At 35.4% G+C, this 13,944-nt stretch overlaps 3 protein-coding genes across 3 annotated transcripts; 1 reads left to right on the forward strand and 2 right to left on the reverse strand.

The window, feature by feature from the left end:
* Nucleotides 1–51: 51 nt before the first annotated feature.
* Nucleotides 52–7,557, forward strand: LOC117986529 (putative ankyrin repeat protein RF_0381). Its single transcript, XM_034973373.2, has 9 exons — nucleotides 52–426; nucleotides 1,614–2,091; nucleotides 2,451–2,608; nucleotides 3,763–3,938; nucleotides 4,768–4,918; nucleotides 5,006–5,130; nucleotides 5,373–5,502; nucleotides 5,982–6,165; nucleotides 7,127–7,557. The coding sequence occupies exons 1-9, from the start codon at nucleotides 345–347 to the stop codon at nucleotides 7,509–7,511; spliced, it is 1,869 nt and encodes a 622-aa protein (XP_034829264.1). The 5' UTR covers nucleotides 52–344; the 3' UTR covers nucleotides 7,512–7,557.
* A 528-nt stretch (nucleotides 7,558–8,085) lies between these two features.
* LOC117981889 (ankyrin repeat domain-containing protein 39-like) lies at nucleotides 8,086–11,536 on the reverse strand. Its single transcript, XM_034968134.2, has 3 exons — nucleotides 11,285–11,536; nucleotides 10,749–10,970; nucleotides 8,086–9,674 (listed from the first exon to the last, which is right to left on the reverse strand). The coding sequence occupies exons 1-3, from the start codon at nucleotides 11,394–11,396 to the stop codon at nucleotides 9,487–9,489; spliced, it is 522 nt and encodes a 173-aa protein (XP_034824025.1). The 5' UTR covers nucleotides 11,397–11,536; the 3' UTR covers nucleotides 8,086–9,486.
* Nucleotides 11,537–11,670: 134 nt separating this feature from the next.
* On the reverse strand, nucleotides 11,671–12,714 carry LOC117981900 (uncharacterized). Its single transcript, XM_034968156.2, has 3 exons — nucleotides 12,387–12,714; nucleotides 12,078–12,181; nucleotides 11,671–12,008 (listed from the first exon to the last, which is right to left on the reverse strand). Exons 1-3 carry the CDS (start codon nucleotides 12,466–12,468, stop codon nucleotides 11,820–11,822), a joined length of 375 nt encoding a protein of 124 aa, XP_034824047.1. The 5' UTR covers nucleotides 12,469–12,714; the 3' UTR covers nucleotides 11,671–11,819.
* Between the last annotated feature and the right edge of the window lie 1,230 nt (nucleotides 12,715–13,944).

A 13,944-nucleotide genomic window follows, 5' to 3' on the forward strand; every position in this document is an offset into this window, starting at 1 on the left:
CATCTGTTTTTTCTGTTCCGTGGCACGCATGTACTCTGTGGTGACTCTGTGGTCGCACGCACTGTTGACACACGAGTAGATATTAGATATTATGTGGATATTTATCTACACATTTATCTCACAGAACACAATATTTACTCCAGCATTATCTACTCGTGTGCTGTTGATTTCCAGATTCCACCACATTTATTTAAATTAGAAATAAGAAGAATAATAATTAGGTACATAAATAATAATAAAAATAACCTATTGCTATTGCCTATTGCCATTGGCTGCAAAGGGCAAATCTTTTACAGTGCAAATGGTCTCATCATAAAGGCTATAAAGCTTTATTAATAAGAACTATGGAAAAATCATTAGAAGACAAACTATACCATTCAGTGCTTCAAAATAATATGGATGCAGTTTTACATTTAGTATCTCAAGGTAATATAATTATTAATTTGCGAATTCATCCACTAATTAAATTACTTATATGCTTATAGTTTTCTCCTTTGGGCTTCGCGACAGTCGGACACTAAGTTCAGGGACTTTTTGTTTTCTGGGATGATCATAGGACAGGTTAAAGCGAAATTCTAAAATTTTATATAGCATATTGGCCTGTATATCTCCACCATGTAAAGAACCAGTTTCGACCAAGAAAAAATTGCGATTGTGTGCATTCGTGCATTTTTTGTGGTGGAGATAGAGGTACGCTTTAATTTACAACTGAAGCAGTGGGTAAAAATAAAAATAGCAAAGCAGTATAATCGCTCCAATTTATTTATTAATCATTTTCACACTAATAATCACTAATTTATATTTATTACTATTAACAGCACACTTAAAATTACACTGATGTATTTATTAGTATTAATTTGCACTGATTTACTTGTCACTATTTTTATTACACTGATTTTACTTGATTAATTAATATTTTGAACACAAACTGACATAGTTTTTACTTACACTGTTTCGGAGAATAATAACTCACGAAATGAGCTCTCAATTTTGAACACAAACTGACATAGTTTTTACTTACACTGTTTCGGAGAATAATAACTCATGAAATGAGCTCTCATGGAATTTTATGGCGTTACCGAACCCCTACCGAATCCGTCTGGTAGCTGGGCTGTGATTGGCTGTTAATGGCTGCGATTGGCCGGCTTGGCTGTGATTGGCCAGCCTGACTTGGCTTGGCTCGGATTGTCTCAGGCGGTGTGATGTAACACAAAATCCTGTCTTATTACGCAACCACAGCCCACATTATAAGAAACTCCTGTGTAAAATTTCATGCTTTACCTATCGCTTTAAGCTGTGCATAGTTTGAAGAATTTTAATTAGTAGATGTTGAAATCAATCAAACATCTAAATTATCTTCTTAAAATGAAATTTATAGTGTGGGCAAAACAAGTAGTCCAGTCTGAACACAATGCACATATTATATGACTGTGTGCACCGTGGTACACATTGTACATGAATAACAGATTTCAGTCGGGCTTGTGTATTTAATCCTTAGTCTATGACCTTCAGAGTGGACTGCCTGTTTAGAGTGCACTACCTACATAAATAATTCAGTATTACAAATGTGTTGGATAAACTCAATATTATAAATTGTATATGTCAATCCACAGGTGCAAATCCAAACAAAATTACTTGTCACGGTAAAACATCTTTGGGAGTGGCCGCTACTATGGGCAATAAGAACATATTTAAACTCTTAATGGAGGCCAGTAGCTCTATCAAGAAACCATCAACTCAGGGTTGTATCAAGAAGAGACCTACAAAATCACAAAAAAGGAAATTAAAGAGCACAGAATGCGAAGAAACTATAACTAAATGTAAAAATTTGAGTGATAGAACTTTTAAAGAGACTCAGTTGAGCGAAAATGATTCATTGCAAGGTCAGAATCCAGATAAAAATCAGGGGTATTTTGTGTTCATACATAGTGAAGGTTCCAGCAGTGATGAAAGCAAGATTGGTGGCTGCAAGTCCCCAGTTAGCCCTTCAACCCTTGTGTCAACTCCTCAAGCTGATTTAGAGTGGGATGAGGAAATAGGCAACGTAGCTCCTACGACAAGTGAGGATGAAACATGGTCTTCTATGTACAAGTCAGTATGAATATTTAGATAGTTTACCAGAATAAATCTTTTGAACTAAGAGCCCAGGTGGTCTAGACCTTTGTTATTTTATAAAAGCTGAAAGTTTCTATGCATATTGTCCTCAACACTGGGAGAAACGATCAACGACTATGAAGTTTAGATTATGGTGACATTGGGAGATCACAAGGAAAAATGTAATGCCCTTCCGGCATCCGTGTTTTAAGCAATCCCTTCAAGGCACAAGTGAATATGTATCTTCTTGGCAAGCGTTTTCCAACCTAGATCTCATCATTGCTTTTTATTGAGCATGATTGTACTCAAGCGCAATCCTAGCTCTCAATAAAAAAAAAGTCAATCTTCTTTTCCAGATGGTATGCAGCAATTTTAGAATGTACTGGTGCTGCAATAGCATCTGCTTCTGTTCTAACAAATGGTATTGACCAGCAAGATGCTTTTATGAGAACAGCACTACATTACGCAGTGGAGCAAGGACATTCTGAAATTGTTAAATTAATTCTAGATGCAGGTATTAATTATTGTTACTAAATAATATTATTCTTTCCTTTAGCTGTGTCTACAGTCTCCACCAATAAATATTGGGCAAAAATTATTCTGTTGAAGTACAATATAATTAGTGAGGATGTCTTTTCGACCCAAATTCCACTGGTACAATTCACAAGTCATTACAATGTATATTTTGATTGATTTAAAATATTTTTCCCTCTGTGTCGTATTTCTCATTGCTGAGGGTCGTGACCTCTTTCTATTCATTACATAATGGTAGGAGTTTTCTTGAGATAATGATGTATATAGTACCGGACAGGTCGAGATGGCAATCGCGGTGGGGACACCCCGCACACCGGCACAGCCCCCGCGTTAACCCGGTAGCCCGGGTGACGTGCGGGTGGGCGAGGCGTCGCCCCGCCTCATACCCCGCACTCTATCTCGACCTGACGCGCACTATAGTGGGTGTAGATCCTTCTACATACAACTCGATTATAAGAGAATGAGATTTCAATTTTGGTTTTGCGGTTATTATCAGATGTTAATAATAATAACCGCGACTGACGGCTTAACGTAATCTCCAAGGCACGAACGTAAAGGTCAAATACGAACCTCCAAAGCTGCTCAGCCATCCAGTTATGACTTGTGTCAACGTTGCTTAACAATACGCCCCTCAACTAGGCCAAATATTTTAATTAGCTATTATTGTATTGTCATTAATGTAATTAAGTGAATGATATTAAGAGCCTCAATAGCTCAACGGGTAAAGCAGTGGACTGAAAACCGAAAGGTCGACGGTTGAAATCCCGCCCGTTGCACTATTGTCGTACCTACTCCTAGCACAAGCTTGACGCTTGGTTGGAGAGGAAAGGGGAATATTAGTGATTAACTTTAAAAAAAAATTAGGGTTCAATACCCGATGGGTGTCAACTGTCAACTGCCAACTGGACAATATCACTAAGACTCCACTGCCCGTCCGTCTGTCTATGTAGGCTGTATCTCGTGATAAGTAGAGAGTTCAAATTTTCACAGACTGTATTTCTATTGCTGCTATAACAACAAATATGTACTAAAATTTCAAAATGGCTGCCATGAAAATTAAAAAGTGGTTTTTCTTGTACGATGGTACGAAACGCTTCGTGTGCGAGTGGTACTTAACAGATTTTTTTCTATCAGGTTGTAAAATTGATGTCACAGCAGGTGATGGGCTAACGTCCCTTCATATAGCTGTTATGACGAATCACGCTGAGATCGCAAGACAGTTGTTGGCAACAGGCAGCCAAGTCAATTATAAAACTGATGACAAAATGACACCCTTACATTTTGCAGCGTCAAGGGGCTTCTTGGAACTGGTAAGGTGGTCAAAAAACAATGAAGTTGCACAGAAGCCAGTCGAAAATATAGAACACTTACATTACTATTTGCGGTCCAATAATTTTAGTTCAATGTATATAAAATTTATTAGTCTTTAATTAGTGATTAAGTGTAAGTGATGGAAGTAATATATAAGCTGATTTGTATACGGGGGCGACATAATCGCAATGCGATAAAGCCCCGGCAAAAATAAATATAAAAAAAATATGATGTCCGCGACTTCGTCCGCGTGGATTTAGGTTTTTAAAAATCCCGTTTGAACTCTTTGATTTTCCGGGATAAAATGTAGCCGATGCTAGAGCCTTCCCCGGGACGCAAGCTGTTGCTGTACCAAATTTCGACAAAATTGGTTGAACGGATTTGCTGTGAAAGTCTAGCAGACAGACAGACCGACACACTTTCGGATTTATAATATTAGTATGGATGAATATATTTTTATAAGTACCTTTAAAGTAGGCTTTGTAGGCTTTCGTACAATAAAAATACCTATTTTGATTTCAATACTAAAATTTAGTTTAAGAATAAATCTTATTTTATGAAATTCAGAACAGTTCATCTCTGGACTTTGGTAGTTATAATAATATACAGGTCGAGATGGCAATCGGGGTGGGGACGCTACGCACACGCGCTTGGCCCCCGCACTAACCCGGTGCGGGATATCGCGGGTGACGTGCGGGTGTGCGGGGCGTTACCCCGCCTCGTACCCCGATTGCCATCTCGGCTTGTCGCGAACTATGGTTTTGGAATTTATCTTGTTTATAGCTAATGAAATTTAGGTTTTAAATTATTTTCTTTTTACAATACAAGGTAAAAATTCTAGTCAATAATGGAGCTTACTTAGAAGCGCGAGACACGAGTGAGCGGACAGCGTTGTACTTAGCAGCAGGTAGAGGTCACGTGGATGTTGTCAAGTATCTCATATCCGTTGGGGCTAATGTGAACGGGGAAGAAATTCATGGTAAGTTCTGGCTTAAACATTAAAACAGTGATTTGTTTAAAACAATGCTAACCCTGATCACAGCTCATTTCATACTTTTTTCTTTAGGCTATACGCCTTTATGTGAGGCAGTTTGGCAGCGATATACTAAAGCTGTGGAGGTTCTTCTGTCATCGGGAGCTCGAGTGACACACTCGCACAAATTACTGCACAACGCCATTATACAGCGCCAGGTAACTTTTATGACCATTTTGAACCTCGAAAGGAAATTTATTGTTTTATGCTGGTAATTCGTAGTATCTCGATAAGGGCATTCAGAGAATTTTAACATTCAGTTTTGTAATGTCTATCTACAATTTTGACCAATAAGAAGAATGATTGTATTTGTGACAGACAGTTGATGTCATAAACCTTTTTTCTCCTCCCTAGAAGTCGTTAAGTAGCTGTTGATTGACTAATAAGAAACTTATTCTAGGAGGAAATAGTCCGAATGCTTGCAAACTTAGGCGGCGGTATAAACTTGCACAATGATAACGGCGATACGCCCTTGCTGCTGTCAGCGAGACTGTCTCAGACTGCAGTTGCTCGGATACTTTTGCAAAAAGGTGAACATTTTTGAAATGAATCTTCTTTATTGAAAATGTTCTCTTTCTCTCTGCGTCGTAAATCGTAATCCTCCTAGTAGAGGGTCATGACCCGCGATGGTGGGGCTTTGCTATCCTATATACCTCATATTTTTTTGGTCAAGACAAGTCTATGTAAGCGATGTGAATTCTTAAATTTTCTAAAATATACTGAACTGTATCTAGGTACAACGTAATTTACAAATTCTTGTGAAGAAAAACAAAAATTCGTGATAACTGATGAGGCATGCGCGAGAGCAAATACGCGTTCACACGGGAGTTCGCGAAAAATTTATACCACTCAAATTATTATGTACCTACATTACATTGTGGAGTTAATACTCAATTTACTTTGAAACATTAGAAAAGAAACTCTGCTTCAGTATGCTTTGAGCCTTATATATGTAGTGTCAGTGTTTTCTTTTTGGTGAATAAATCACTTAAGTCTTATTTATTTGTAGGAGCCAACGTGAATTCATGCAACAGTATAACAGGCGCCAACGCTCTGCACATGGCTGTGGAGAGTATAGAATGCCCTGAGGAATTTGAGGAATTGCTCGTCTGCTTGATAGAATATAAGATAGATTTGAACTCTACCGCCCTTACTGGTGACACAGCACTTAATAGAGCTTTATTATTGCGAAAGTAAGTTTACCTTATCTATAGCTAAGGCGTCGATTTCACAATCGGCTATTTAGAGTTCTGAGTTCAATATAAACTCTATACACACAAAAGTAATTGATCACGACATCGACAGTCATATTTTTTAGTAGGTAAGTATAAAGCCATCGCATACATTACAGTGAAAATGGAACGCTGAACTCTAGAGTCGGTTGCTAAAGTTGATCGCACACTGTCCTGTCATATTCAGTACTGAACCTGAGAATGACGAAATGAAAAAAATGATCCCGTAAAATGGACAACTTCTAAGCGTAGGACTGGGAAAACGTGTAGGACTATGTGGCCATTTCATTGTACAAATATTTACTAAGCTGCATACAAAAAATCAGCTGGTTATTCATAATTTTTATGGCCTCGTTATTTGGACATATTCGGAGTGGAGGACCCTCCAGTCATAACATCTATTTTTAACCGACTTCCAAAAAGGTAACGAACAGGCACATGTGGCAAGGCAGGAACTGCGGATGATGCAATATTATTTTTGGTGCCAAGCATAAACTACACCATTGAACTTCGGATCCCAACTCCTCAATGCTGATGCTGCAAGGTACTGAACTCCTAAGCCGTGTAGATTCGGGAATTTCTGATGGTCAATTGATATTTTAGGTATTAATGACACAAAAGCTTAAAATAAAAAAAATATTAAAAAGTCGGGCGAGCATAAAAGAAACTAGAAATCAAAACGTGTAGCTCGCCCGACTTCAACATACATACCTACTTCTACACGTGTAGAAACTAGAAACAAAAGTTATTTTTTACTTTGTAGTGGTTTTGGAAGTAGGTTTTTAGATTTTTCCCCTCATGTCTACTATAAGATATACCTACCGGCTAAATTTCATGTTACTAGGTCACCGGAAGTCCCGTGTAGGTTTCTTGACAGACAGACAAAGTAATAACAGACAAAAATAAGTATGTCCTATTTCAGAGACATAGCAGCCGTAATGTTAATACGACACGGCTGTGACGTGAACGCATGCGATTTGCACTCTTATGGCCTGGACAATCTCTCCATCGCTAGTAGAAGACGATCGATACGGCTTGCGAGCTTGCTCTTAAAGGCTGGACACCACATCCCGATACCTGACCAGAACTCGATACCCGAAGAAGGCACGACCGAACATTGGCTGTACCATATTGGTAAACAACCGCCTGGTCTATTTGATATGTGCAGGGTAAAAATAAGACAACTATGCAAAAAGAGACCCCTGTTTTCGTACGTGGATTCTCTACCATTACCTAAAAGTTTGAAAAGTTTTCTAATGTTGGAAGATGAAGGAAATTCAGACATATACTGTACGGTTGATTCGTAAAGTTATTACTTAATTCTGTTTTGAATAAAGAAGGTTCAGATTTCTAGTCAAATATTTTTGTTGAATATCTTCTGTAGGTAATCATTAAAATAAAACTATTACAACAAATCAGCGGGGTGTTCGCAGCTAGTTATACATATATGTCAAGCTTAGAGACAAGTTAGGAGCTATCCTTGTGTACAAGATACACAAGGCTCCTAGCTTGGTGACACACAATACACTTTAGGGCCGTCTGTTGATGACAACAGAAGAAATTAAAGTTTTAGCCTTTTAATAAGAGAAGTTTAAGCTTTTTTATTTCTGGAAACTATTTTATTTCATTTGAATTTGCGTACATTGTATTCAAATTATATGGATTTAAGCTTATTGGGCAATTGATTTCACCCAAACTAAATTGCATTTAAGTATCAAACTAGTATGTTGTTGTATGTTGGCGCGTGAGAAGTCATTTCGTACGCATTATATATACGTGAATTATTTTGTGATATTAGAATATTAGCCAAGTGTGTGAATTCATAATTTTATTACCTAAGTTACTTTAAATACCATAGTGAAAGATAATAAAAAAAAAATGCAACATCAATTTCTTTTTTATTGAAAGATTAAATATCTAAAATAGTACAAAGGTGTACATTAGTGAAAAATATAAAACATTTTCGATTATTATAAGAGACTACGTTTAGTGATACAAACAAATTATGCTTTCCTAAAGAGACTAAAATATATTTATTTATTAAAATTAACAAAAAGCAATATGTATTTACATAATTGAATACTCTTCCTACGACAAGAATAGGTTTCGATTTCGTGACTTATAAAGTTATATCTAAGATATTAAATAGTATGAGATAATAATGTTCACATGTGCGTGCGAGACTTGTGATAGTTAGACTCCATTATCTTGTTACAAGGGACAAGTGTGAAGTGGCACAACCGGAGTGGACAGGCCGGGCTGATCCTTTGCGCAAAAAATGAGCCAACTTTTCTGTCACCAGATGAGGCTATTAACCGCAGTGAAATGTCTCGTAAAAATTTATTTTAGTACTAAGACTGTCAGCCTTGGAGGCCGAGCAAGTCATCACACGCACACATTGTCACTGTATAAACTGACGCATACATGGCGCAACTTACACAAACGAAACTATCTTATACGTATAAATACATACACAATATGCGAAGGATTAATAACTATAATATTACGGTACTGTTTTTGAAGTTATGTTACTTAAGCACATATTTGTGATATGAAAAAAACGGTAAGACTAGCTTAAATTACAGACAATTACATTAATTACTTTTGGATTATTTCTTTTTAAAATCATTGCACAAACGAATACCAGATTTATAACAATTATTAAATGGAAGTAAATACCCAGGTAGTTCAGTAATTAATTTAGACAATTTAAGAGAAAGCGAGTTTAATATTAATACTTATATTGTCTTCGAAATACCAATATAGTATTATGTACCAGTTAGTCATTAATTTAATAAAAATATTACAGGGTTCGTTGTTAAGCCTAAATAAATAATAATAATTTAAACCTTATTTTATTATATAAACCGCAATCAATTATTTATTCATGACAGCCTTAGATATATGGCATATTGTTATATTAAGTAAAAAATAGAAATTGGTAAAAAATTTCAAAGACAACAACAATGTAAAATGTCAAAAGTGAGAAATATTAACAAATGTGACACAGGTACTTATTAAAATTAATATTTTTATCGATTTGCTAGTATTTGCTTAGGTCGAATTTTAAATGTCAAACATTATTTTAATTTTTATTGCATTGGTTTTTATTTTTTGCAAATAGCAAAGAGTAATTGACTGATTTTTTAAAATATATTATACTGTTAATAATGCAGGTCTTTCCAAAAATCTATTAAACCTATAGTAACAGCATTTGGAATGCTAAATCTAAAATAGGAATTAACATCATAAATCATTGACTTACATTTTATAGGTACAAAGTTATGAAATAGCTAAGTTTCCCTTATTATCTTTTATATCTCTTAATTTAGGACAAGCCTCAAGTAAAACATTAACAAGCCCATGTTGTTTGTGTTCTACAACTTTATGCAATGCTGTCTTGCCATCTGCATCTTGCAAATCTAATTGTGCTCCATGCTGAATTAAATATTTCACTGTTTCCTCTTTACCTGAAAGTAAAGTTTTTTAAGTGAAAACTTCTGCAGGAAGCATTGAAAATGAAAATGAAAATGAAAATGAAAATCTTTTTTATTCGTATAAACTTTTACAAGTACTTACGAATAGTCGGATGCATCTACCACTGGTTCGGAATGCCTTTCCTGCCGAGAAGAACCAGCAAGAAACTCGGCGGTTGCTCTTTTCAAATATTTGATATATGTACAAGATTATGCCATGTATAAAATAATATTTGCAGTCTTGTGCGTTGCTGGAACGAGCTGCAGGTCAAATCCACGCTCTTTTATCATTTAGATAATCTTCAATTGTGTAATATGCTTTTTTCAGGAACATATTTTTAATAGATTTTTTAAACTTGGTGCAAAGGTAAGTCCAAAATAGTTTGCGGGATTTTATTATAAAAGGTAATACCCATACCCACAAATGACTTTTGGACTTTCCTGAGGTGGAAGGCAGGAGCTGCAAGTTTGTCTCTGTTTCTAGTTAGCCTATTGTGTAGATCACCAATTTTCTTGTAACTAAGAATATTTTGTCTTACAAAAATTATGTTATTATAAATATATTGAGAGGCTACAGTAAGGATATCTATTTCCTTAAATTTCTCTCGAAGGGAATCGCGTGGTCTTAAGTTATAAATTGCGCGTATTGCCCTTTTTTGTAATACAAAAATTCTCCCAATATCTGCCGCTTTACCCCATATTAAGATTCCATAAGACATAATACTATGGAAGTAAGCAAAATATACTATCTTTGCGGTTTCCACGTCAGTTAACTGCCGAATCTTTCTAACAGCGTAAGCGGCAGAGCTTAATTTGCTAGCAAGAGTTGATAGTGATATCTATCATTGTGAAAGTGATATCAATCGATTTAGACCTGTCATTTTAGTTTAGAGATTGTGTACAATAGAAAGATAATCTTTTTTATATTATCATTCTATTGTACACAATCTCTAAGAATGAGACATAATTACAGATCTATTATTAAAGTTAGTAGAGATACATAGAGTGTAATTACGCCATTTTATCGCCTTTAATTGCCCAAGTATTATGACAAACAAAATATCTAACCTGCTGCAGCTGCCTTGTGTAAAGGTGTGGCTTTCCCACTTCTGGTTTGGGTATTTATACATGCCCCATTTTCAATCAAAACACTGCAAATATCTACATGGCCATTGCGTGCAGCATAATGCAATGCAGTGTAGCCAGAGTTGTCCAGACTGCTAACAAGGTCCTTTGGATTTCTTGCTTTACTAATCAGCGACTGCACTCTGTCTTTTTCTCCTGAAAAAGCTGTGAATATTGATTATTATTAATGTTAAGTTAATTATGGATGGATGAAGTAAGTATTAATATTTGGGCTCATGCCTCATACTGCATATTGAATAAAGAATTTAAAAAAAAGAGCAAGGGCAAGTCAGCAAGGCAACTCATGCACTTAGCATTCCATACCTTGGATATATCCTATAATTTATGATTCAAGTTATTTCTTAGAAAAAGTACACAAGAACGACAAAGTGACCCTATTAGGGTTTCAATTCTCCATTATGATTTGGAACAGTAACATTTTTTATTTTGTTTTATAAAATTATACAAATAACACATACCTGCATTCCATATACCCCTTTCCCAATCCATTTCTGACAATGTCTGTCTTACCGACTCATTCACACTAGTGGCATTGCAATTTAAATGGTTACAAACATCTTTATGGTCCATTTTTAAATAATTTATAACTATAAATAAAACATCTAGAGTAAATATGTTTTCAGATGTTATAGTTATATTTCTCTCTGCAGTGTCCAAGTAATCTCAGCCTCTCCAGTACTAGAAACAATTTTATAGCCCAACTGTGCCAAAGCATTTATAGCTTGAAGGACATTTGTCTTTATTGTAATTCCATTGACAACATCAGAACCAGAGCCTGGGAATCTTTTAACGAGCGCTTTTATTTCCTCCTGCCCCAAAGCAAATGCTGAACAATCCTGAGAATGCAAGGAACCTTTGATCGCAACATAAACAACACTATCCTCTGTTATAGGAACGGTAGTCAAATTGCTTGCTGAAACGTTTTTACTACCTTTTGTTTCCATATTTTCAATTTTATCAAATTCAAAAAATTATAAAATTACTCTGATATGTTTAAACCTCTTCGTCCTTGTTAGAATGTTGATAGTGCATAGCCTCTTTACTGAAGTTTGTTATATTGTCTTGTTCAACGATGATAGAAGGTTCTGGTTCAGAAAACTCTTTTCTCATAGTCCACATATACTCATTATAGTCCTGTTTCACTGCTGTTGAACTTGAAGCAACAACTTTGTAACCTAGCACCTGTAATTTATTGATTTTGTTATCATACATTATCAGTAAAGTATACATGATTGAGTAAATAGTATTTACCTCTAAAGCGCTGAGTATTACGCAAGGATGTTGCAGATAAACAATCGTGGAGTCGTCAGAATATCCACCGCACGCGAATCTTTTCAGTTGCTCTATGTCACCAGCTATTTAAGCGTACAAAGGTGTTAATTTACTAACTAATCATTCATAGCTGTACCATATAATATATTATAAGTAACTTGTTTACATAAAAATGAGAACTGACCCGATTTGGAATGCGTAGTTAAATTCGTTATACTTAATTAGATTAAGTGGACGTATTTCTCATTTTTAGATAAACTGATTAAGTATTATATCCTCAAAATCTACCTTTTAAGCCGGACACCAATACACGCCAAGGGTTTTTATGCCCGTACGATGCAAGATTACCTCTGATCAAAATGTAGGGCATTGATTACGGATATTGTTAGCTCAGTTGTTTAGTGGAAAATACAGTTACACAATATTTAGTAAATTATGTAGGTTATTTAGTTACTTACTTATTATTACATACAATGATTACAACACAACACTAAAGTAATCAAAGGGCTTTTATTATTTTACTTGACTTTTATTAATAAATTTGTTTGATTTTTTACACCAACCACAGAGTGCATTATTGACACCAACCAAAGAGTTTTACGTGGCAAAGAGAATACGTGAAGTTTTTACACCACTCTCTAGACTACCAAGTACGATAAAGCACAGACCAATAATGCCAATAACATAAAACACAGATCACTATATACCGTAGATAGTACATAAGCGAGATGCAGGAACGATTGCTTTCTCATTCGCACTAAAAAGAAAGCACAGATAAAGTTACTAATGTGATAAACAGAGACGCAGCTAACCTATTTTTTGTCCCTTATCGTGTAACTGGTTTTTTTCAAGAATACATGAATACAAGAAGTTGCAAAACAAAGTTTGAGAATTCGTGGCGTAATTGTATTTCTCATGAGTTATTTAATTGTTTTCACATAAAAAACGTTTAATACAAATATTGTTGAACGGTTAATACCCTAGAATAATAAATACTATAGAACGCTGATGAAGTTACTTTTGTATGAAAACCGAGCGAGCCACTTCGCACACTATCTTAAAGAATCGCGTATTCAGCACACAGCCATCGCGACTCTACTATTGGTCAAAAAATTACAAGCAAAAATCGTCTGTATATTCTTAGCGGTAGGGTTGATTTTGAAGTACCATTCAAGTATTGTATTGCCAGCTATGATAAAAATTTGCACAATAAATATTTTCAGTTCTTAATATCATGTTCCAAGCGTTGATAATTATTGTGCTTATTGTGCAAACATCTGAAAAACATGTTTCACTATATAAAGTACATGTCGCTCGAAGCAATCACTTTAAAAATAATTAATTCAATTATTGTGAAATTTTTGTACGTCACTGGCAATACACAAGCCACTGACAAATAGTGATGTGTAACAATTGGCAGTCGATGTCGATAATATTTATCAATACGTCATAATTATTGGCTATCTTAAAGGGCAGTTAGAGATGGTATTGCATTGTTTAAATTTATTTACATACATGACGATTTCTAACTGACTTTCGAAAAAAAGGTTCTCAACTCGACTTATATGTAGGTATGTTAAATATCAGTCTGTACCTACCTAAGTTACCAATCTTCTCACTTCAGCCGAGATCCTGTTCTTAAGATTTCAAATTCAATAATGGTACCGGAAATGTCTATAATTCAGTCATTCTGTAGAATACCTAGTCAATCCATGATATACCTGTCTTGTTTTGGCAAAGTATAAAATATGCAATCTATTGTTGTCCATCATCATCATCATGATCAATCCATCGCCGGCTCTCTGCAGAGCACGGGTCTTTTCTCAGAGTGAGAAGGGTTTGGTCG

The sequence above is a fragment of the Maniola hyperantus genome, chromosome 1 (genome assembly GCF_902806685.2).
Source record: "Maniola hyperantus chromosome 1, iAphHyp1.2, whole genome shotgun sequence".
Taxonomy (NCBI): domain Eukaryota; kingdom Metazoa; phylum Arthropoda; class Insecta; order Lepidoptera; family Nymphalidae; genus Maniola; species Maniola hyperantus.

Excerpts from the sequence above, each read along its gene's own strand:
- LOC117981889 (XM_034968134.2), bottom strand. The coding sequence starts at position 11,396 with ATGGACCATAAAGATGTTTGTAACCATTTAAATTGCAATGCCACTAGT. Across the intron at positions 10,971-11,284 it reads AAGGGGTATATGGAATGCAG|CTTTTTCAGGAGAAAAAGAC; the intron begins GTATGTGTTATT and ends CAATATTCACAG. Across the intron at positions 9,675-10,748 it reads ACACAAGGCAGCTGCAGCAG|GTAAAGAGGAAACAGTGAAA; the intron begins GTTAGATATTTT and ends CTTTACTTTCAG.
- LOC117981900 (XM_034968156.2), bottom strand. The coding sequence starts at position 12,468 with ATGCCCTACATTTTGATCAGAGGTAATCTTGCATCGTACGGGCATAAA. Across the intron at positions 12,182-12,386 it reads ATTGGTGTCCGGCTTAAAAG|CTGGTGACATAGAGCAACTG; the intron begins GTAGATTTTGAG and ends ACGCTTAAATAG. Across the intron at positions 12,009-12,077 it reads TAATACTCAGCGCTTTAGAG|GTGCTAGGTTACAAAGTTGT; the intron begins GTAAATACTATT and ends AATAAATTACAG.
- LOC117986529 (XM_034973373.2), top strand. The coding sequence starts at position 345 with ATGGAAAAATCATTAGAAGACAAACTATACCATTCAGTGCTTCAAAAT. Across the intron at positions 5,503-5,981 it reads TCGGATACTTTTGCAAAAAG|GAGCCAACGTGAATTCATGC; the intron begins GTGAACATTTTT and ends ATTTATTTGTAG. Across the intron at positions 6,166-7,126 it reads AGAGCTTTATTATTGCGAAA|AGACATAGCAGCCGTAATGT; the intron begins GTAAGTTTACCT and ends GTCCTATTTCAG.